The sequence below is a fragment of the Podarcis raffonei genome, chromosome 10 (genome assembly GCF_027172205.1).
Source record: "Podarcis raffonei isolate rPodRaf1 chromosome 10, rPodRaf1.pri, whole genome shotgun sequence".
Lineage (NCBI taxonomy): Eukaryota > Metazoa > Chordata > Lepidosauria > Squamata > Lacertidae > Podarcis > Podarcis raffonei.
In genome coordinates this window covers 74,213,657-74,234,069 of record NC_070611.1, presented here as the reverse complement: position 1 = coordinate 74,234,069, position 20,413 = coordinate 74,213,657, and the positions used below count along the sequence as shown (strand labels likewise).

General features: G+C 48.7%; 4 protein-coding genes across 16 annotated transcripts in view; all 4 read right to left on the bottom strand.

Annotated features, from left to right (window-relative positions):
- Positions 1–5,011, bottom strand: part of LOC128421982 (zinc finger protein 420-like) — a 171,334-nt gene extending 166,323 nt beyond the window's left edge. The window contains exon 1 of the mRNA XM_053405393.1: positions 4,935–5,011. The gene's annotated coding sequence lies outside the window, so the exon portion shown is untranslated. The remainder of the gene's footprint in view (positions 1–4,934) is intronic.
- Positions 1–20,413, bottom strand: part of LOC128421977 (zinc finger protein 160-like) — a 79,954-nt gene that overhangs the window by 43,003 nt on the left and 16,538 nt on the right. The window contains exon 1 of one of the 2 annotated variants that reach the window (XM_053405390.1): positions 4,935–4,966. The exons of the other annotated variant lie outside the window; for it this stretch is intronic. The gene's annotated coding sequence lies outside the window, so the exon portion shown is untranslated. Of the gene's footprint in view, positions 1–4,934; positions 4,967–20,413 lie in introns of those variants that run through there. 2 annotated transcript variants of the gene reach the window in all.
- Positions 163–18,712, bottom strand: LOC128421958 (zinc finger protein 850-like). 3 transcript variants are annotated; one of them, XM_053405341.1, is made up of 3 exons: positions 18,486–18,712; positions 3,780–3,915; positions 163–2,439 (listed from the first exon to the last, which is right to left on the bottom strand). In XM_053405341.1, exon 3 carries the CDS (start codon positions 2,206–2,208, stop codon positions 253–255), a length of 1,956 nt encoding a protein of 651 aa, XP_053261316.1. In that variant the 5' UTR covers positions 2,209–2,439; positions 3,780–3,915; positions 18,486–18,712; the 3' UTR covers positions 163–252. The 3 variants fall into 3 exon arrangements, with proteins under 3 accessions (XP_053261316.1, XP_053261315.1, XP_053261314.1); XM_053405340.1 differs by lacking the exon at positions 18,486–18,712 and adding an exon at positions 4,935–5,002; XM_053405339.1 differs by lacking the exon at positions 18,486–18,712 and adding an exon at positions 4,584–4,754.
- The window catches only part of LOC128421998 (zinc finger protein 782-like), a 115,088-nt gene continuing 104,380 nt past the window's right edge, over positions 9,706–20,413 (bottom strand). For all 10 annotated transcript variants that reach the window (XM_053405431.1, XM_053405437.1, XM_053405434.1 and 7 more), the window contains one exon: positions 9,706–12,217. In XM_053405431.1, the coding sequence (XP_053261406.1) occupies positions 10,869–11,702 (834 nt within the window). In that variant the 5' untranslated portion in view covers positions 11,703–12,217 and the 3' untranslated portion in view covers positions 9,706–10,868. The remainder of the gene's footprint in view (positions 12,218–20,413) is intronic.

Here is a 20,413-nt window from a genome sequence, read left to right as displayed (position 1 = left end):
TTGGAGATCATGTAGTGGTAGGGGTGACAGAGTTTGGTGCAAAAACCATCTTGTGTGCTTGAGTAGAGCAACTCCAGGGCATGAGCTAAGTAGCAGCAGGGGAGGGGCCACGTGTAGAGCAAGTGCCACACTGAGGTCAAAAAGACACACACAGGCAGCAGGACTTCTTCAGTAATAGTTTACTGAGCTTTCAAAGGCTACAGTTATGACTGGGACCACAGTGAGGCACAAAACTTAGCTCCTGAGAACAAATCATTCATATGGTTTCTCCCCTGTGTGAGTCAGTTGATGCACGCTGAGGTGTCGACTCTGACTGAATTTCCTTCCGCACTCCATGCAATTAAATGGTTTCTCCCCTGTGTGAGTCCGTTGATGTATATTGAAGTTTCCACTATTACTGAAGCTCTTTCCACAATGCATACATTTATATGGTTTCTCCCCTGTGTGAGTCCGTTGATGTGTTCTAAGGGTTCCATTATCACTAAAGCTCGTTCCACACTCTATACATTCATATGGTTTCTCCCCCGTGTGTGTCCGTTGATGTATTCTAAGGCTTCCTTTGAAACTGAAGCTCTTTCCGCACTCCATACATTCATATGGTTTCTCCCCTGTGTGAGTCCGTTGATGTTTATTGAAGTTTCCACTATTACTGAAGCTCTTTCCACAATGCATACATTTATATGGTTTCTCCCCTGTGTGAGTCCGTTGATGTCTTCTAAGGGTTCCATTATCACTAAAGCTCTTTCCACACTCCATACATTTACATGGTTTCTCCCCTGTGTGAGTCTGTTGATGTCTTCTAAGGTTGCGGTTATCACGAAAGCTCTTTCCGCACGCCATACATTCATATGGTTTCTCCCCTGTATGAGTCCGTTGATGTGTTCTAAGGGTTCCATTATAACAAAAGCTCTTTCCGCACTCCATACATTCATATGGTTTCTCCCCCGTGTGAGTCCGTTGATGTCTTCTAAGGCTTCCATTGAAACTGAAGCTCTTTCCGCACTCCATACATTCATATGGTTTCTCCCCTGTGTGAGTCCGTTGATGTGTTCTAAGGGTTCCATTATCACTAAAGCTCTTTCCGCACTCCATGCATTTAAAAGGTTTTTCACCCGTGTGAGTCAGTTGATGCATATTTAGGTGTCCACTCTGACTGAATTTTCTTCCGCACTCTATACATTTAAATGGTTTCTCCCCTGTGTGAGTCCGTTGATGTCTTCTATGGGTTCCATTATCACTAAAGCTCTTTCCACACTCCATACATTCACATGGTTTCTCCTCTGTGTGAGTCCGTTGATGTGATCTAAGGCCTGCATGGTAACTGAAGCTCTTCCCACACTCCATACATTCATATGGTTTCTCCCCTGTGTGAGTCCGTTGATGTGATCTAAGGCCTGCATGGTAACTGAAGCTCTTCCCACACTCCATACATTCATATGGTTTCTCCCCTGTGTGAGTCCGTTGATGTGATCTAAGGCCTGCATCGTAACTGAAGCTCTTCCCACACTCCATACATTCATATGGTTTCTCCCCTGTGTGAGTCCGTTGATGTGATCTAAGGCCTGCATCGTAACTGAAGCTCTTCCCACACTCCATACATTTAAATGGTTTCTCCCCTGTGTGAGTCCATTGATGTGTTCTAAGGGTTCCATTATCACTAAAGCTCTTTCCACACTCCATACATTCATATGGTTTCTCCTCTGTGTGAGTCCGTTGATGTCTTCTAAGGGTTCCATTATCACTAAAGCTCTTTCCACACTCTATACATTTAAATGGTTTCTCCCCTGTGTGAGTCCGTTGATGTGATCTAAGGCCTGCATCGTAACTGAAGCTCTTCCCACACTCCATACATTCATATGGTTTCTCCCCTGTGTGAGTCCGTTGATGTGATCTAAGGCCTGCATCGTAACTGAAGCTCTTCCCACACTCCATACATTCATATGGTTTCTCCCCTGTGTGAGTCCGTTGATGTCGTCTAAGGGTTCTATTATCACGAAAGCTCTTTCTGCACTCCATACATTCATATGGTTTCTCCCCTGTGTGAGTACGTTGATGTCTTCTCAGGTGTCCACTCTGAATGAAGCTCTTTCCACACTCCATGCATTTAAATGGTTTTTCCCCTGTGTGAGTCCGTTGATGTATATTGAGGTTTCCACTCTGACTGAAGATCTTCCCACACTCCTTGCATTTGAATCCTTTCTTGCCCATGTGAGTCGGCTGATGTGTTCTATCAGTGAAAGTCTTTTCACACTCTATACCTTTAAATGGTTCGCCACTTTTGGGGTTTGTTGATGTGAGCTATGTGTGTTCATTCAATGAAGCATGTTCCAGATTTCACACATTTTAATGTCTATATCTAGTGAAACCAAAGGTGCCCTTTCCCCTGGAAGTCTGTCTCTCTTCTCCATAACCCTCCTCAGCGTTGGAGGAAAGGAAATCCTGTTTGGGTTTCAAGGAAGAGAACAAAGGAAAAGAGAGCATATCAGATGCCATTAGCACCACCTCATATTTCAACATGTCCTATATTTCCCCTGCACCCTACCCAGGTTCCAAATTTTTAGGAAATGAAGATGCAATGATGTCAAATGATAGTAATGCATCAGCAACCTTTCATTATCCTCAATCATCATTAATAAAGCAGCATGATCTTGGAAAACAGCCTTTTCCCATCAATTGTTTTCTCACAGGAAATGCAGCTACTCTCTCTCCATGAAAAGGCCCTCTCTGTCTCTGGTTCATCTTTCCTTTGGACATATCATCATCCGCATCATAGTCCTCCATCCACTCCTGTTTCCACCTCTAGATCTTCATGAATCACCTGCACAGTCCCAATGGCCTCAGGAAGTCCATGTGGACCATTATATGAGACCCAGGTCTACATCTTTTCCAGGGACTGTGGTCTGGGTCAGTCGGAGAACTAGTGACAAGGCTTGGTGCTTGGGGTCAGCTGAATGGGTGCTCAGGGAAGCTCCTGTTCTGGGAGATGGACCTCCGTCTACATGCCTCACATTGCATGGAGAGAGCAGGAGAAGCAGAAAGAAAGCAGCTGGCAAATGGGAAACACCCCCCCCATTGTTCCTTATAATAATGATGTGCTGCCTGATCTCTTGCACCGTCTTCTGACACAGGACTATCCTAATCTGGCACTGAAAAGCTGGATATTAAAAGCAAATGGATAACTCTACTTAGTGGAAACTTCATCCTTGAATATGTAGTACTGATTCATTAACAACCTGAAGTTGTGTTATTTCTTGAGATATGAATTTATTCCTGATCTGAGCGCTTTTTCCTACTCTCCTAACTATATGTCAGTCTAGGAGATCGTTATGAAGGAGAAATTTCTGCAACCTAGAGCCCTAAACAGCCTCGGCCCTGTAGACCTGAAGGAGTGTCTCCACCTCCATCCTTCACTCTGAACACTGAGGTTCTCCTCTGAGGGTCTTCTGCTGGTTCCCTCCCTTCAGAGGTCAAGGAAATGAACAACTACCTGACATTTAGAAGACAGTTGAAGGGAGACCTGTATTAGGAGGTTTATAATGTTTGATGTTTTACTGTCTTTTATGTGTACTGGAAACCCAACCAGATGGGCAGGGTATAAATACTACAATCAGTTGTATTATCTTGTGATTTTTTTGTAGTTATTTTGGAATTCGTAGTGCAATATCAGGTCATGAAATGTTTTGGGTGGAGAAAATCACAGGGTTGCCGTAAACAATAATCCCACCCACACACCCTCATTCACATACAGTCTGTAAATTTGGGAAGGTCACACAGCTCACCTGTGCTAATACTGCCAGTCTTTGGCCTCCATAGGCACACCCTGTCTGTAGAGCCTCCAGCCACAAGCACTGTCTATCATGAAAATGGGTCCTTTGACTGGGAAGTATCTCAGCTTGTCAGTCACTCTGACATTGCCTACAAAAAGTAAGAGGAACAGAAATGCCTTTGAGGCGCACCTTCTATAGCAATTCTGAGATCAATTAAATAGGTTCTGCACCCCTGTTTCTGATGACAAGTGTACATTTTCCTCATCCTCAATAAACCATGCAGTGGAAAAGACACTTGAAGATAAAAGCCTGAGAGAGAGGAAAAGGTTTCTGGCTGCTTCCTGGGGGGGATTGCGGAAACAAAGAGCCGCTTCTGAGAAGGCCCCTCCTCTCCCCTCTTCCTCTTCCTCTTCCCTCTCCTCTCCAGGACGAACAATGGTTGGACTGGGCAGATTCGCTGTGTCTGGACAGGGCAGGAGCTTATGGGGTGGGAAGAGGATGGAGCTTGCAGGAAGGAAGGGGTGGGGGGACAGGACCCCCCACTTTCCAGGGATCCTTTTCTGGTTGCCTTGGAGGGGGGGTCGATTATTGGGTGGGAGGGAGAAGCCAAGGCCGCCCCTCTGGAGATTCCTCGTGGGCGCACGATGGAGACGTCTCCCCAAAGACTGGTCTTCCTTCCCCGCCCCCCGCCAGTGCTTCGCTTCCTTACCCCGGGGATGCTCCCCTCCCTCCTCCTCCCGGCTCCCCCCACCCTTCGCCCCCTCCCTCTCTCCCGGAGTCTCCCCTGCACCCAGAGGCCTCCTTGGCGCGGCTCACCCCTCGCCATGCGCGACCCATCTCTCCATCCGGAGGGGCCCCACAAGACGAGATGGGGAGGGACGGGGGTCTCTATCTAGGCGTCTCTCGCGCCCGTTAACCCTTTCATGGTCTGCCTCTCTCCGCGCGGAGCGCACAGGGCCCCAGGGATGCCTGCGCGGGGGAAACGGGGCCAGGGACCCCGTGGGTGGGCGCCCCATGTCCACCCCTGTCGAGGAAAGCCCCCTTCGCAGCACACGTTCAGGGATCCAGGCCCTGCCGGGGGGGCCCACGGAAGGCGCTTTGGGGAGCTGGCGCGGAGTCCCTCTCTGGGTCCTTTTCTCCCCTCTCCCCCCCCCGCGACCCCTTTACCTCTTTGTCCTCGCTCCCGATTCTCATTTCCTTTCCTGCAACATCGATGTTTTGTTGGGGGGGTCCCCTGCCGCCCCTGCCGCCCCTCCTCCCCTTTTCGAAAGGGCGCGCCCCTAGAGCTATGGCGCTGAGCGGCAATCCGGCGTAGAAGCTCCACTTCCGGGAGAAACTGGCAGTTTGGGAGGAGGCTCACCCCTCCCTTATTCCCGGAGCAGAAGCCGGATTGGAGGAGGAGGAGGAGGAGGAGGAGGAGGAGGAGGAGGATCCTGATATTTTCAAAGGAGACGCCCAGGACAGCCTTGCAGCTAGAGGGATGTCTGAATACTATTATGGTTCTTATTGGAAGAGGGCAGTTTAAAGGTGTGAGAAACTGGGGTTGTTGACAGGGGTGGGTGACGGGCTCATGTTTCTGAATGCCAAAGACTCCTCCTTTGTGACAAATCTGTGATGCATCAAAGATGGTGTGGAAAAATGTATTGTGGGAAATGGGGAGAGGTCTTAAAAATCCATGCAACCATCTTATCGGGGTTCCTACTCTTGGTGTGTTTGAACCTTGTTGCAACAAATAAAGTTCACGTCAACTGACCGCCGTTTGCTTCTTTAACTTGGCTGGATTCTCCTTCTTTTGCTGACCGGAGGGACCCCCGGGAGGGGCATCCTGACGAGCTGGGCAGCGAAGGAAATCCGCACCCGGGGATATTTTCCTTCTCAACTCCTTCCCACCTGAGCCCCACCCCCTTACCTAAAAGCCAGACACAACACAATGTGACAGGATTGTGACTCCTGCCTTCAGCAAACAAAATAGCTCCCCCTCCCCCCCCCGGAGCAAAGCAACCCCGGGATGCTGAGGTCCCCCAATCCTTGAAATGAAATGGGGAGAGGAAACCTTCCGGGAGCAGGCGGGGAGGGGGCTGCCCAGGCTCCAGAAGCTTCTTCTCGCTGGTTCCTCCCCATCGCCCTCCTGCTGCCTGCCTCCCCTCCGCTTCTACTGGTCCTTTGCAAGTGCGGGGAAGCCCTAGTCCCTCCGGCCCCCCTCAAATTCCTTCTAAGAGCCCCACATTGCACGGGGCAGGCTCACGTGCAGCGAAACAACACACAGCTGCCCTGGCCGAGTGGAGCCAGGCTGGGGCGCAACGTGGGGACCCCAGAAATGTGTCCCTGGAAGAAATGCGCCTCCCCCCTTCTCTGGGGTCAAGTGCTGCCGGTGGGCTTCCCAGAAGAGGCCCCTGCTTGGCCCCTGGGAGGACAGGGGCCCCTTGGGCCTGATCCTGCAGGGCTCACCTGATGTTCTGGTGCAAGTGAACCCTCCTTTGTCCTTCAGGGAGAACAGGGTTTCCCAAATTTGGGTCTCCAGCTGCTTTTGGACTACAGCTCCCATCACCCCTAGCTAGCAGGACCAGTGGTCAGGGATGATGGGAATTGTAGTCATGCCTTCCAGGTGGCTCTGGCAAGTGAGCCCAGCTGCATGTGACTAAGGTGGGGGAGGATTCCTTCCTGGTGTTACGGAAATTACAGGGGAGGGGGTTACCATCTGACATTATCCCCTGGGACGAGGAACCCCAAACCCTTCTCCCCTCAGTCGCAAAAGATTCACATATCTTATAAATACAGGAAAACACGGTCTCTGCATTTTAAGAATGGGATTTACGGACTTTGTGTTTTATGAATGGGATTTATGAATAACCGAAGCCCAACAATCAAGAGCACTATGTTTTGACAGCTAGCCAATGGGGGAATCCGTAGACGGCTGAAACTGCCTCCAAACCAGCCTTTCAGCTCAGCCTTTGCACGATTGTCTCAGCGCCCTCCTGCTGCTAAGACTATGGGCAAAGTATATTAAATGTAGCCATTTTGGTTTCGATTGCCTAAAGTTGCTAGAATGTTACAAAGATTGTGTCTGAATGTATCCTTTCAGCTTGACAGCTCTGGGAATGATAACTAAATTTGTAAATTCATATAAAATCCATACTTTAACCGATTCTTCCCATTCCAACGCCATTTTAACTCTTAAGAAAAAGTAAATTTAGGCTTCACCCTCTTCCATGACCCTGGAAGCGGATAGTCACGTAGGCAGCAAAAACAGGGCCTCCTGCCATAATCCCCCGAGCCACACTTCGCCCCACCCTGGGAGTGACCAAGGGACGACAATAGACTTCCACAGAGGCAGTTGACCAAGCCAGGTTCTGAAAGCCCATCTCAGGAGAAGCCCTGAGGGCAAGGATGTAATTTGATTCTGAACTGATTTTAGAATGAATTGATTTTAGAATGTATTTCAATTAATTGATTGTGATTTTATGTAAACTATATTACTTTTACTGTTGTTAGCCGCTCTGAGCCTGGCTTTGGCTGGGGAGGGCGGGATATAAATATATTTTATTTTATTTTATTATTATAATTACAGTGGTACCTCGGGTTACAGACGCTTCAGGTTACAGACTCCGCTAACCCAGAAATAGTACCTCAGGGTAAGAACTTTGCTTCAGGATGAGAAGAGAAATAGTGTGGCGGTGGCACGGCAGCAGGAGACCCCATTACCTAAAGTGGTACCTCAGGTTAAGAACAGTTTCAGGTTAAGAACAGACCTCCGGAATGAATTAATTACTTAACCCGAGGTACTACTTTATTGTGTCGATAGTTTTCTTGTTCTTTGGGTGATGGGTACTGGAGAGGTGTCCAGAGATGTATCTGATGGAGTGACCAACTGTTGCACTTGTGTAACCCTTTGATACCCCTCCCTATTTGTGACATACTAGTGAAGATGCTACTTGAAAAGTATTCTGGGTGAAGGGGGGGGGAGTTTTAAAAGTCGATGTAAATTGTCCAGGGTTGCTCAAACAAAGAGAGATGCAAGGAGCTCCAAAAGGACCTCTCCAAATGGGGTGAATGAGCAGAAAATACAGTTCATTGTCAATGAGATTAAAGTGATGCATGTTGGGACAAAAAAACCTACACCCATTAATATCATGTACAGGTTCATGGGTCTGAACTGGATTTCCCTGTGTGGGGAGAGGGGAGCTGGTCGCAGCAGGAGGGGGAGTCTCCCTGGATGCTTCAGCTGATGGCCTCCTCTTCTGGGTCTCCTAGCCCCCCCACTCCTCCCTCTGAGCCTGAACTGCTCTCTGCCCCAGCATCTTCCTGCTCACCAAACCCTGTTTCCTCCTCAGCTTGCAACACCTCCCCTCCCCCTCTGCTCCCTTTTCTCCCTCTATCTGCTCATCACCATCCCACCACCAGTCCCCAGGATCTGAGCCTTCTTCCCTTGTGGGTACCCCAGACTGGTGCCTCCCGCCCCCTGCACCCCTCCAGTCCATGACAGCAACAGCAACAACAAGAGTAAAATCAGTAGGATAGCAATATGCACTGTGGTCCTCTGGCAGGAAGACTCCCTAGCAGCATGATTGACTAATAACTTCTGGGACTAGGGAAAAATATTATCCTCCCCAAACCCCAGAATAAGCAGTAGCTCTGGGTTTCCCCTATGTGGTTCATGAGTGAAGATGGGCCCGTCAGGAGACTTTCCTGGTACCTGCAACCCATCCTTCCCCCTCTTGCAGTTAGGCTTGGGGGGGCGGGGATCTCCCATTAAAGTTTTCTTCAGAACGTGCAGGGGGCAGGGATGAAGTTCTGTTGAATAAGTAATGTTTGGAGATCATGCGGTGGTGGGGGTGACAGAGTTTGTGGCAAAAACCAGTCTGTCACACAAACACCCATCTTGAATGCTTGAGTACAGCAACTCCAAGGCCTGAGCCAAGTATCCGCGGGGCAGGGGCCACGTGTAGAGCAAGTCCCACACTGAGGTCAAAAACACACACAGAAGCAGCGGGACGTCTATAGTAATAGTTTACTGAGATTTCAAAGCATACGGTTCTCACTGGGACCCCAGTGAGGCACAAAACTTAGCTCCTGAGAACAAATCCAGTTTCAGCAGTAAAAAAAATACAGCATGCAGGATATCTAAGTCAGGCACACAATCTGGCAGAAGGGAGCAAGGGAGGAAAGAGGCTGGAAGGACACAGGGCAATGGAGGTGTGTCTTTCACTTCCTGCCACCTGGGAGGGAAGTCAGAAACTCGGCATCTGCAGGGGCTTCACGAAGCAAAGCTTTCTGCCGGCTGCTTCCAGGCAAACATGCAACACAAAAACACACGCTGTGATCTGTGTCGTATTGCCGTATCAGTTGTTTTTTTGTTTTGCTTTTTCCAAAAAAAATATATTCATTTTATAACACAAATAAAGAACTCAAACAGAAATACAAACAAATTATTGTCATATCCTTATTTTCCTAATCATTGTTAAGTGGGCTTCCCCAAGTCCCACCTATCTGATTTTCATTTTACTTCATCTTTAGCAGTTTACATATATCATCGTTTCTAACCATCTTTTTTTAAAATCACTCTTAAAATCACTTCACATTTTATCACTTACAAATAATACTATTTTAAAATACACTATCTTCTACTTCTAAGCCTGCAGCCTATATCCACTTCCAAAGCTATTCTAAGATTTAAATATTAACATATTTTTTCAAATATTCCTTAAACTTCTTCCAATTCTTTCAATACTTCTTTCAATACTTTCATCAGTTCATTGTAAATACTTTCCCAGAAGTCTTTTTCCTTGGGGCACGTCCACCACATGTGGTAAAAGGTTCCTTCTTTTTCTTTACATTTCCAGCATTTATTATCATGAGTATGATACATTTTTGCAAACTTCACTGGTGTTAAATACCATCTATACATCATTTTCATCCATGTTTCTCTTAATACATTACAAGCTGTAAATTTGATTCCTTTTTCCACAATTTCTCCCAATCCACCATCATGATATTGTGCCCCACATGCCTGGCCCATTCAATCGTTACAGATTTCACTTGTACATCTTTTGTACACCATTCCAGCAATAAATTATACATCTTAGATAGGTTTTTCGGTTTTGTATCTAATAATTCCGTTTCCAGTTTTGATTTCTCTCTTTGAAAACCAATTTTCTTATCCATTTTAAACACTTCATTTATCTGGATGTACTGGAACCTATCATCTAATTTATCTTTCAACGGATCACAAGGTCCCCTACTTCCATCAGAATAGCATTATACTTCAACCACGTATCTTTCATATTCAACCTTTTAGGGGTCTTAGCTTCCAATGGTGAGCCAAATCACTTCTTTTTCAAGGGTTCTCGCAATGCGTCAGGGAATGGTCTGAAGCTGAGTATGTAGGAATGCATTCTCAGGCAGATCAGCTTTCCTGGGAGCTGGAGGGGGGGAATTGACCCTCCTCTTTTGCAGTGGTCTCAGAAGCAGGGAGTGACACTGATACAGAGCAGATTAGACAGGAGTTACCTAGCTAAGAGATAAGGACAAGAGAAACAGACTCAGCTGGCCCTGAAGCAGGAATATGGATTTCTTTGGAGATCATTGCTGGGAAGAAGAGTGGACTCTGAGAGGAACATGTCCCACACTCCATACATCTAAATGGGTTCTCCCTTGTGAGAGTCCCTAGATGTTTCTTAAACATTCCATTATAATTAAATCACTTTCTGTAATCTTTCCATTTAAACTGCTTCTCCTCATGTCTGTTGATGGTTTGTAGGGTTTTAACTCTTAAAGTTCAACCTGTGCATGAGTCTGTTGATTTAGAACTTCCACAAGTACTGGACCTCCACCTCTATCTAACTTCCTGACAATTATATGGTTTGTCTCTTATGTGAGTTTGTTAATGTAAATCAAGGAGTCTACTGTGACTGAAGCTCCTTCCAGAGGCCAAACATTTAACTGGCTTTTCTGATGTGGGTCTGCTGATGTTTTCTAAGATTTCCACTATGGCTGAAGCTTTGTCCGCACTCCATGCATTTAAATGGTTTCTCCCCTGTGTGAGTCTGTTGATGTCTTCTAAGCTTTCCAGTTTCACAAAAGCTCTTTCCACACTCCATACATTTATACAGTTTCTCCTGTGTGAGTCTGTAGATGAATATTGAGGTGTCCACTCTGACTGAAGCTCTTTCCGCACTCCATACATTTATATGGTTTTTCACCCGTGTGAGTCCGTTGATGTCTTCTAAGATTTCCAGTTTCACAAAAGCTCTTTCCACACTCCATACATTTAAATGGTTTCTCCCCTGTGTGAGTCGGTTGATGTCTTCTAAGCTTTCCAGTTTCACAAAAGCTCTTTCCACACTCTATACATTTATACAGTTTCTCCCCTGTGTGAGCCTGTAGATGAATATTGAGGTGTCCACTCAGACTGAAGCTCTTTCCGCACTCCATACATTTATATGGTTTCTCCCCTCTGTGAGTCTGTTGATGTTTTCTAAGGGTTCCATTTTCACTAAAGCTCTTTCCACACTCCATACATTTAAATGGTTTCTCCCCTGTGTGAGTCTGTTGATGTCTTCTAAGGTGTGCATTATCACTAAAGCTCTTTCCGCACTCCATACATTTAAATGGTTTCTCTCCTCTGTGAGTCCGTTGATGTCTTCTAAGTTCTGCATTGAAACTGAAGCTCTTTCCACACTCCATACATTGAAATGGTTTCTCCCCTCTGTGAGTCCGTTGATGTCTTCTAAGTTCTGCATTGAAACCGAAGCTCTTTCCACACTCCATACATTGAAATGGTTTCTCCCCTCTGTGAGTCCGCTGATGTCTTCTAAGTTCTGCATTGAAACCGAAGCTCTTTCCACACTCCATGCATTTAAATGGTTTCTCCCCTGTGTGAGTCTGTTGATGTTTTCTACAGTTTCTAATATCACTAAAGCTCTTTCCACACTCCATGCATTTAAATGGTTTCTCGCCTGTATGAGTCCGTTGATGTAAAGTATCCCCTCTGACTGAAGTTCTTTCCGCACTCCATACATTTAAATGGTTTCTCCCCTGTGTGAGTCTGGTGATGTAAATTGAGGTGTCCACTCTGACTAAAGCTCTTTCCACACTCCATACATTTGTATGGTTTCTCTCCTGTGTGAATACGTTGATGTATATTGAGGGATCCACTCTGACTGAAGTTCTTCCCACACTGCATGCATTTGAATCCTTTCTTGCCCATGTTAATCTGCTGATGTATTCTAAGTTTTCCAATATCAGTGAAACTCTTTCTACACTCCTTACCTTTCAATGGTTTCTCCCCTGTTGGAGGTCATTGATGTGAATTATGTGTGCTCATTCTATGAAGCATAATCCACATTTCACACATTTTAATTTCTCTTTCTAATGAAACAAAAGGTGTCCCATCTCCTGGAGTTCTGACTGTCTTCTCCATCTCCTTCTTCAGAGTGGGAGGAAAGGAAATCCTGTTTGAGTTTCAAGGAAGAGAACAAATGGAAAGAGAGCACATTAGCAGCTTTTCTTATTTCAACATCTCCTACATTCCCCCGCCTCCTACCCATGTTCCAAGTTTTGAGGAAATAAAGATGCAATGATGTCAAATGATAGTAATGCATCAGCAACCTTTCATTATCCTCAATCATCATTAATGAAGCAGCATGATCTTGGAATGCAGCCTTCTCAAATCAATTGTTTCCTCACAGGAAAGGCAGCTGCTCTCTGTCCATGAAAAGGCCCTCTCTTTCTCTGGTTCATTGTTCCTTTGGACAATTCCCATCCTTTGCGTCATAATCCTCCATCCACCACCACCCCTTTTCACCTCTAAATCTTCAGCAGTCACCTGCACAGTCCCATTGGCCTCAGAAGATCCATGTGGACCATTTTGGGAGGCCCAGGTCTACATCTTTTCCAGGGACTTTGGTCTGGGTCAGTCAGAGAACTAGTGACCAGTTTTGGTGCTTGGAGTCAGCTGAATGGGTGCTCAGGGAAGCTTCTTTTCTTGGAGATGGACCTCTGTCTACATGCCTCACATTGCATGGAGAGAGCAGGAGAAGCAGAAGGAAAGCAGCTGGCAAATGGGAATCCCAGACGGAAATACCCACCACAATGGTTCTTTATAATAATGATGTGCTGCCTGATCTCTTGCACCGTCTTCTGACACAGGACTATCCTAATCTGGCTCTGAAAAGCAGGATATTCAAGGCAAGGAGATAACTGTACTTCATGGTAGGTAGCCAGATAGTCCAGTAGCACCTTAGAGACCAACTAAGTTTGTTTTAGGTATAAGCTTTGGTGTGCATGCACACTTCTTCATATAGTGAAGGGTAGTGGGAGATGGTAGTAGGAGTACCCTTATGAGGAACAGCCCCACCCCAACCTCCCATAATATATAAGGGTCTGGTGACATCTGTTTCAGTGTATCTGAAGAAGTGTGCATGCACACGAAAGCTTATACCTAGAACAAACTTAGTTGGTCTCTAAGGTGCTACGGGAATATTTTGTAATTTTTTATTTCAACTGCGTCATACCAACACGGCTACCTACCTGGATCTAGATGTCATGGGGTGTTGGGGATAAGTAGTTCCTTGGGTGGGGGACATGTCCTGCACCTTCTGGGGTCATTTTTCCACCCTTGGTCCCCACCCTGCACTCAGCTCTCACCTGTGGCTTCCAGAAGCTGTCAGCATGCAACAGGGGTTCAAGAAACGGCTTCAACCGGCTGGCTAAACCAGGTGAGGAAAGCTGATGGGTCTCAAATCCTTGGGGGGCTGGGGAATTCTGCTGCAGGTGAAGGCAGGCCCTGGTGGATGGAGAGGATGAGAACAACAGTCAATTCCACAGTCCAGAAGGCAGATTCTGCCTGTGCGGAAGAGGAAAGTGAAGGGCAGATGGGGCACGTCCACCGGGAGGCTTTTTATCTAGTCCCAGGGTTTCTCTGACATTGAATTATATATAAATTACAGTATTGAAATGCACCTTCTCCCACTTAATATTCAGCTATTACTCTACTCTGTTTGTCTGTTTCTTACTTGAGTGCTGTTTCGGTATGCTAAGTCAGGGTTTTACTGTGAGTTACATTTTTGCTATTTTTTGGATTCTGTTATGCTTCTCTGTCTTCAGTACAGTCATACCTCATGTTACGTTTGCTTCAGGTTGTGCATTTCTGCCTTGTGTCCCATGGCAACCCAGTTACTTCCGGGTTTTGCCACTCGCGCATGCGCAGACGTGCAAAATGATGTCACATGCATTCGCAGCAGTGAATCGTGACCTGCAGATGCGCAGACGTGGTTTGTGTTCTGCCCATGTTGCGAATGGGCCTCCGGAACGGATCCCGTTCGCAACCAGAGGTACAACTGTAATAGATTTCTCAGTTGAATTATTTTTTTGCTGCCTTTGAGCATTTTTTGCTACTCTGCTAATTATGCGTGGAACTTGCTCTGGAGATCGTTATGGAGGAACAAGATTTGCAACCTTAAGCCATAAATATCCTCAGCCCTGTGGACCTGAAGGAGCGTCTCCACCCCCATCGCTCAGTCCAGACAGGGAGGTCCTCCTCCGAGGGTCTTCTGCTGGTTCCCTTGCTGGCAGAAGTGAAGTTCCAGGGAACCAGACAGAGGGCCTCCTGCCCCATGGAATGCCCTCCCTTCAGAGGGCAAGGAAACAGGCAACTATCTGACATTTAGAAGACAGCTGCATTGGGATGTTTTTAATGTTTGATGTTTTACTGTCTTTTTTATGTACTTTAAGCTCCCCGGAGTGGCTGGGGAAACCCAACCAGATGGGCAGGCTATAAATACTGCAATTATTCTTATCATCCCCCTGAGCATGGCCTTGGCTGGGGAGGGTGGGGTATAAGTAAAATTTTATTTTTATCATCATCATCATCATCTTGTGATTTTTAAAAGTTATTTTGGAATTCGTACTGCAATATCAGCTCATGAAATGTTATGGGTGGAGAAAATCACAGGGTTGCCGTAAACGATAATCCCACCCACAAACTCTCATTCACATAGAGTCTGTAAATTTGGGAAGGTCACACACCTTACCTGTGCTAATACTGGCAGTCTTTGGCTTGTATAGGCACACCCTGTGTGTAGAGACTCCAGCCACAGGTACTGTCTATCATGAAAATGGGTCCTTTGACTGGGAAGATTCATGCAATTGCTATCATCGGATGCTGAAGGATTGTATCTCAGCTTGTCAGTCACTCTGACATTGCCTAAAAAGAATAAGAGGAACAGAAATGCTTTATAGGTGCAACTTCCATATCAATCCTGAGAGCCATTCCATGGACTCTGCACCTGTTTCTGATGACAGGTGTACATTATCCTCACCCTCAGTGAACCAGGCAGTGGAAAAGACAATAAAGATGGAAGGCTGAGAGAGAGGAAAAGGTTTCTGGCTGCTTCCTGGGTGGGATTGCGGAAACCAAGAGCCGCTTCTGAGAAGGCCTCCCCCCTCCGCTCTTCCTCTGGGGATTTCCTCTCCTCTCCAGGGGGACCAATGGTTGGACTTGGAAGAACCGCTGTGTCTGGACAGGGCAGGGGCTTATGGGGTGGGAAGAGGATGGAGCTTGCAGGAAGGAAGGGGTGGGGGGACACGACCCCCCACTTTCCAGGGATCCCTCTCTGGTCGCCTTGAAGGGGTGGCCGATTCTTGGGTGGGAGGGAGAAGCCAAGGCGCCCCCTCTGGAGATTCCTCAAGGAAGCCACAATGGAGCGGTCTCCCCAAAGACTGGTCTTCCTAGCTTTCCCCCCCCAATACTGCTGGGATGCTCCCCTCCCCCCCACTTCCTCGATCCCCTCCCTCTCTCCCAGCGTCTCCCCTACACCCAGAGGCCCCCTTGGCCCGGCCCAACCCTCGCCATGCGGAGGGGCCACCCTCCATCCGGAGGGGCCACCCCAATACGAGATGGGGAGGGATGGGTCTCTATCCAGGCGTCTGTAGTGCCCGTTAACCCTTTCATGGCCCAACTCTCTTCCCGCGAACCCCACAGCGCTCCGGGGATGCCTGCGTATGGGAAACGGTGCAAGGAGGCCCTTGTGAGGACTCCCAGGGTGGGGGCCCCATGTCCGCCCCTGCCAAGGCGCCTAAGGGGCCAAGGAAAGCCCTTTACCTCTTTTAACTCGCTCCCGATTCTCCTTTCCTTTCCTGCAACATCCACGGGGAGGGGGGTTTTCCGAAAGTGCGCCCCCTAGAGCTATGGAGCAGAGCAGCAATCCGGCGCAGAAGCTCCACTTCCAGGAGAAGCAGGCAGGGGGGGAGGGGGCTCACACCCCACATTTCCACAACAGACTTGCGAGGAGGAGGAGAAGGAAGAGGGGCAACATCTGGGGGCGGCATTTGGGGTAGCGCGGGAAGGGGTGAGAGAGTGATATGCTGGGAGGGAAGGGAAAGAATTGGGGGGGAAGGGGAAGGTTCCCCCCTCCCCTCCTCTTTCTGGGGATCAGGAGAGCGGGAGAGGGGCTCATCCCGGCAATCCAATTGCAAAGTGGGGTCCCACACAAACAGTGTTTACATTGCAAATTTCTTCCCTCCCCCACCCCACGCCATGAACTTAGATCCATCCACGTTTTAGGTATTGGTGCTATTAACACCAGGAATGGGGGGGCGGTTAAATGACTCCCCAAAAACCCCAAGTCCCCAACGCAGCCTCTGACTAAGGGCAGGACAGTGACAGATCAGGTTGTGCATTTTCAGGTTGTGTCCCGTGGCATCCCAGTTACTTCCGGGTTTTGCCGCTCGCGCATGTGCCAACACGCAAAACGACGTCACACGCATTCGCAGAAGCAGCGAATCGCGACCCACAGACGTGGGTTGCGTTTTGCTCATGTTGCGAACTGGCCTCCGGAACGGATCCCATTCACAACCAGAGGTACAACTGTAATAGATTTCTCAGCTAAATTAATTTTTTGCTGCCTCTGAGCGTTTTTTGCTACTCTGCTAATTATATCTCAAACTTGCTCTGGAGATCGTTATGGAGGAGCAAGATCTGCAATCTAAAGCCATAAACAGCCTCAGCGCTGTAGACCTGAAGGAGCGTCTCCACCAACATCGCTCAGTCCGGATAGGGAGGTCCTCCTCCGAGAGTCTTCTGCTGGTTCCCTTGCTGCCAGAAGTGAAGTTCCTGGGAACCAGGCAGAGGGCCTCCCGCCCTATGGAATGCCCTCCCTTCAGAGGGCAAGGAAATGGGCAACTCTCTGACATTTAGAAGACAGCTGCATTGGGATGTTTTTAATGTTTGATGTTTTACTGTCTTTTTTATGTACTTTAAACTGCCCAGAGTGGCTGGGGAAACCCAACCAGATGGGCAGGGTATAAATACTGCAATCATTCTTATTATCTTGTAATTTTTGTAGTTATTTTGTACTGCAATATCAGGTCACGAAATGTTATGTGTGGAGAAAATCACAGGGTTGCCATAAAGAAGAAGAAGAGGAGTTTGTTTTTGATATCCTGCTTTATCACTACCCGAAGGAGTCTCAAAGCGGCTGACATTCTCCTTTCCCTTCCTCCCCCACAACAAACACTCTGTGAGGTTAGTGGGGCTGAGAGACTTCAAAGAAGTGTGACTGGCCCAAGGTCACCCAGCAGCTACATGTGGACGAGCAGGGAAGCGAACCTGTTCCCCAGATTACGAGTCTATGGCTCTTAACCACTACACCACACTGGCTCCCAGTGTAAACTATAATCCCACCCACAAACTCTCATTCACATACAGCCTGTAAATTTGGGAAGGTTGCACAGCTCACCTGTGCTAATACTGTCAGTCTTTGGCAAGTGCGGGGAAGCTGCAGCCCCTCCGTGCCCCCCCAAGTTCCTTCTAAGAGCCCCACGTTGCACGGGGCAGGCTCACCTGCAGCGAAACAAAACGCAGCTGCCCTGGCAGAGTGGAGCCAGGCTGGGGGGACCCCAGGAATGTGTCCCTAGAAGAAATGAAAGTCCTAGGCTCTGTGGTTTAACCCACAGCGCCACCCGCGTCCATAAGAATAGATAAATATGAAGAACCGCTGCGTCTGGACAGGGCGGGGGTTTATGGGGTGGGAAGAGGATGGAGCTTGCAGGAAGGAAGGGGTGGGGGGACTGGGCCCCCACTTTCCAGGGATCCCTTTCTGGTTGCCTTGAAGGGGGGGGGTCGATTCTTGGGTGGGAGGGAGATGCTAATGCGGCCCCTCCGGAGATTCCTTGTGGGCGCACGATGGAGACGTCTCCCCAAAGACTCGTCTCCTCCCCCCCCCCGCCAATGCTGCGCTTCCTTCCCCAGGGATTCTCCCCTCCCTCCTCCCCCCGGCTCCCCCACCCTTGGCCCCCTCCCTCCCTCCCGGAGTCTCCCCTGCACCCAGAGGCCCCCTTGGCGCGGCTCACCCCTCGCCAAGCGCGACCCATCTTTCCATCCGGAGGGGCCCCACAAGAGGATATGGGCAGGGAAAGGGGGGGGTCTCTATCTAGGCGTCTCTCGCGCCCGTTAACCCTTTCAGGGTCTGCCTCTCTCCGCGCGGAGCGCACAGGGCCCCAGGGATGCCTGCGCGGGGGAAACGGGGCCAGGGAGTCCTCGTGGGACCCCGTGGGTGGGCGCCCCATGTCCACCCCTGCCAAGGGAAGCCCCCTTCGCAGCACGCTTGCAGGGATCCAGGCCCTGCCGGGGGGGCCCCACGGAAGGCGCTTTGGGGAGCTGGCGCGGGGTCCCTCTCTGGGTCCCTTTCTCCCCTCTCCTCCCCTCCGCGACCCCTTTACCTCTTTGTCCTCGCTCGCGATTCTCCTTTCCTTTCCTGCAACTTCGATGTTTTGTTGGGGGGGGTCCCCTGCCGCCCCTCCTCCCCTTTCCGAAAGGGCGCGCCCCTAGAGCTACGGCGCAGAGCAGCAATCCGGAGTGGAAGCTCCACTTCCGGGAGAAGCAGGCAGGTTGGGAGGGGGGCTCACCCCCCCTTATTCCCGGAACAGAATCCGGATTGGAGGAGGAGGAGGATCCTGATACTTCCAAAGGAGAAGCCCAGGACAGCCTTGCAGCTAGGGAGATGGGTAAATACTATTATGGTTCTTAGGGGAAGAGGGTAGTTAAAAGGTGTGGGAAACTGGGATTGTTGACAGGGGTGGGTGACGGGTCCATGTTTCTGAATGCCAAAGATTCCTACTTTGTGAGAAATCTGTGATGCATCAAAGATGCTGTGGGAAAATGTATTGTGGGAAATCGGGAGAGGTCCTAAGAATTCATGCAACCATATGTTCAGGGTTCCTACTCTTGGTGTGTTTGAACCTTGTTGCAACCAATAAAGATCAGCTCAACTGACTGCTGTTTTGCTTCTTTAACTTGGCTGGAGGCTCCTTCTTTTGCTGACCCCAGAGAGAGACCTGCTGGGAGTGGGAACCTGAGGAGCTGGGCAGCGGAGTAAACCCACACCCCAGGATATTTTCCTTATCAACTCTTTCCCACCTGAGCCTCACCCCCTTACCTAAAAGCCTGACACCCACAATGTGACAGGATTGTGACTCCTGCCCTCAGCAACAAAATAGCTCCCCGCCCCCCAAGCAAAGCGACCCCGGGGGGCTGAGATGCCCCAATCCTTGAAATGAGAAGGAGAGAGGAAACCTTCAGGGAGCAGGCGGGGAGGGGGCTGTAGAGGCTCCAGAAACTCCTTCTCCCTGGTTCCTCCACTCCCCCCCCCCCGCACATACCGCCTGCCTCCCTATCGCTCCTACGGCACCTTCACCCTACAGCTCCTTCACGAGCGGGGAAGCTGCAGTCCCTCCACAGGGGCCCCTTGGGCCTGATCCTGCAGGGCTCATCTGATGTTCTGATGCAAGTGAGCCCTCCTTTCTCCTCAAGGTGAACAGGGTTTCCCAAACTTGGGTCTCCAGCTGTTTATGGACAATAGCTGCCATCACCCCTAGCTAGCAAGACTAGTGGTCAGGCATGATGGTGAAAAAGATCGTAAAACAGCTCCTCCTTAAGGGATGCAAGAGGAGCCCGTCTAGGAAACCGTAAGTCTCCCAAAGGTTGGAGAAACTAACAGAGACCAACCAGAGTAAAGCGGCTGCTAAGTCTGATCTTTTATTAAGGTAAAAAAGGTAAAGGGCCCCTGGACTTTTAAGTCCAGTCAAAGGTGACTATGGGGTTGTGACATTCATTTTGCTTTCAGGCCCAGGAAGCCGCTGTTTGTCCACAGACAGCTTCCTGGGTCATGTCACCAGCATGACTAAACTGCTTCTGGCACAACAGGACACCGTGACAGAAACCAGAGTGCACTGAAACGCCGTTTAGCTTCCCTCCGCAGCGGTACCGATTTATCTACTCGTACTTGCATGCTTTCGAACTGCTAGGTTGGCAGGAGCTGGGACAGAGCAATGGGAGCTCATCCTGTCTTGGGGATTTGAACCGCTGGTAAGCAAGTCCAAGAGGCTCAGTGGTTTGGACTGTGATACATAGATAGCAGTCAAGTACAACATTCCTAAGGTATACAGGTCGGAGCCAAACAGTATAAATTGAGAGCATTTGCAGATGATCTAGTACTAACATTACAAGAGCCAGAATCTAGTACCAAAAGGGTTTTAGACTTAATTCAAGAATTTGGTCAAGTAGCAGGATTTAAACTGAACAAGTCAAAAACTAAGGTTCTAGAGAAAAATTTAACAGTAATTGAAAAAGAGAGGTTTCAGAATGAGAC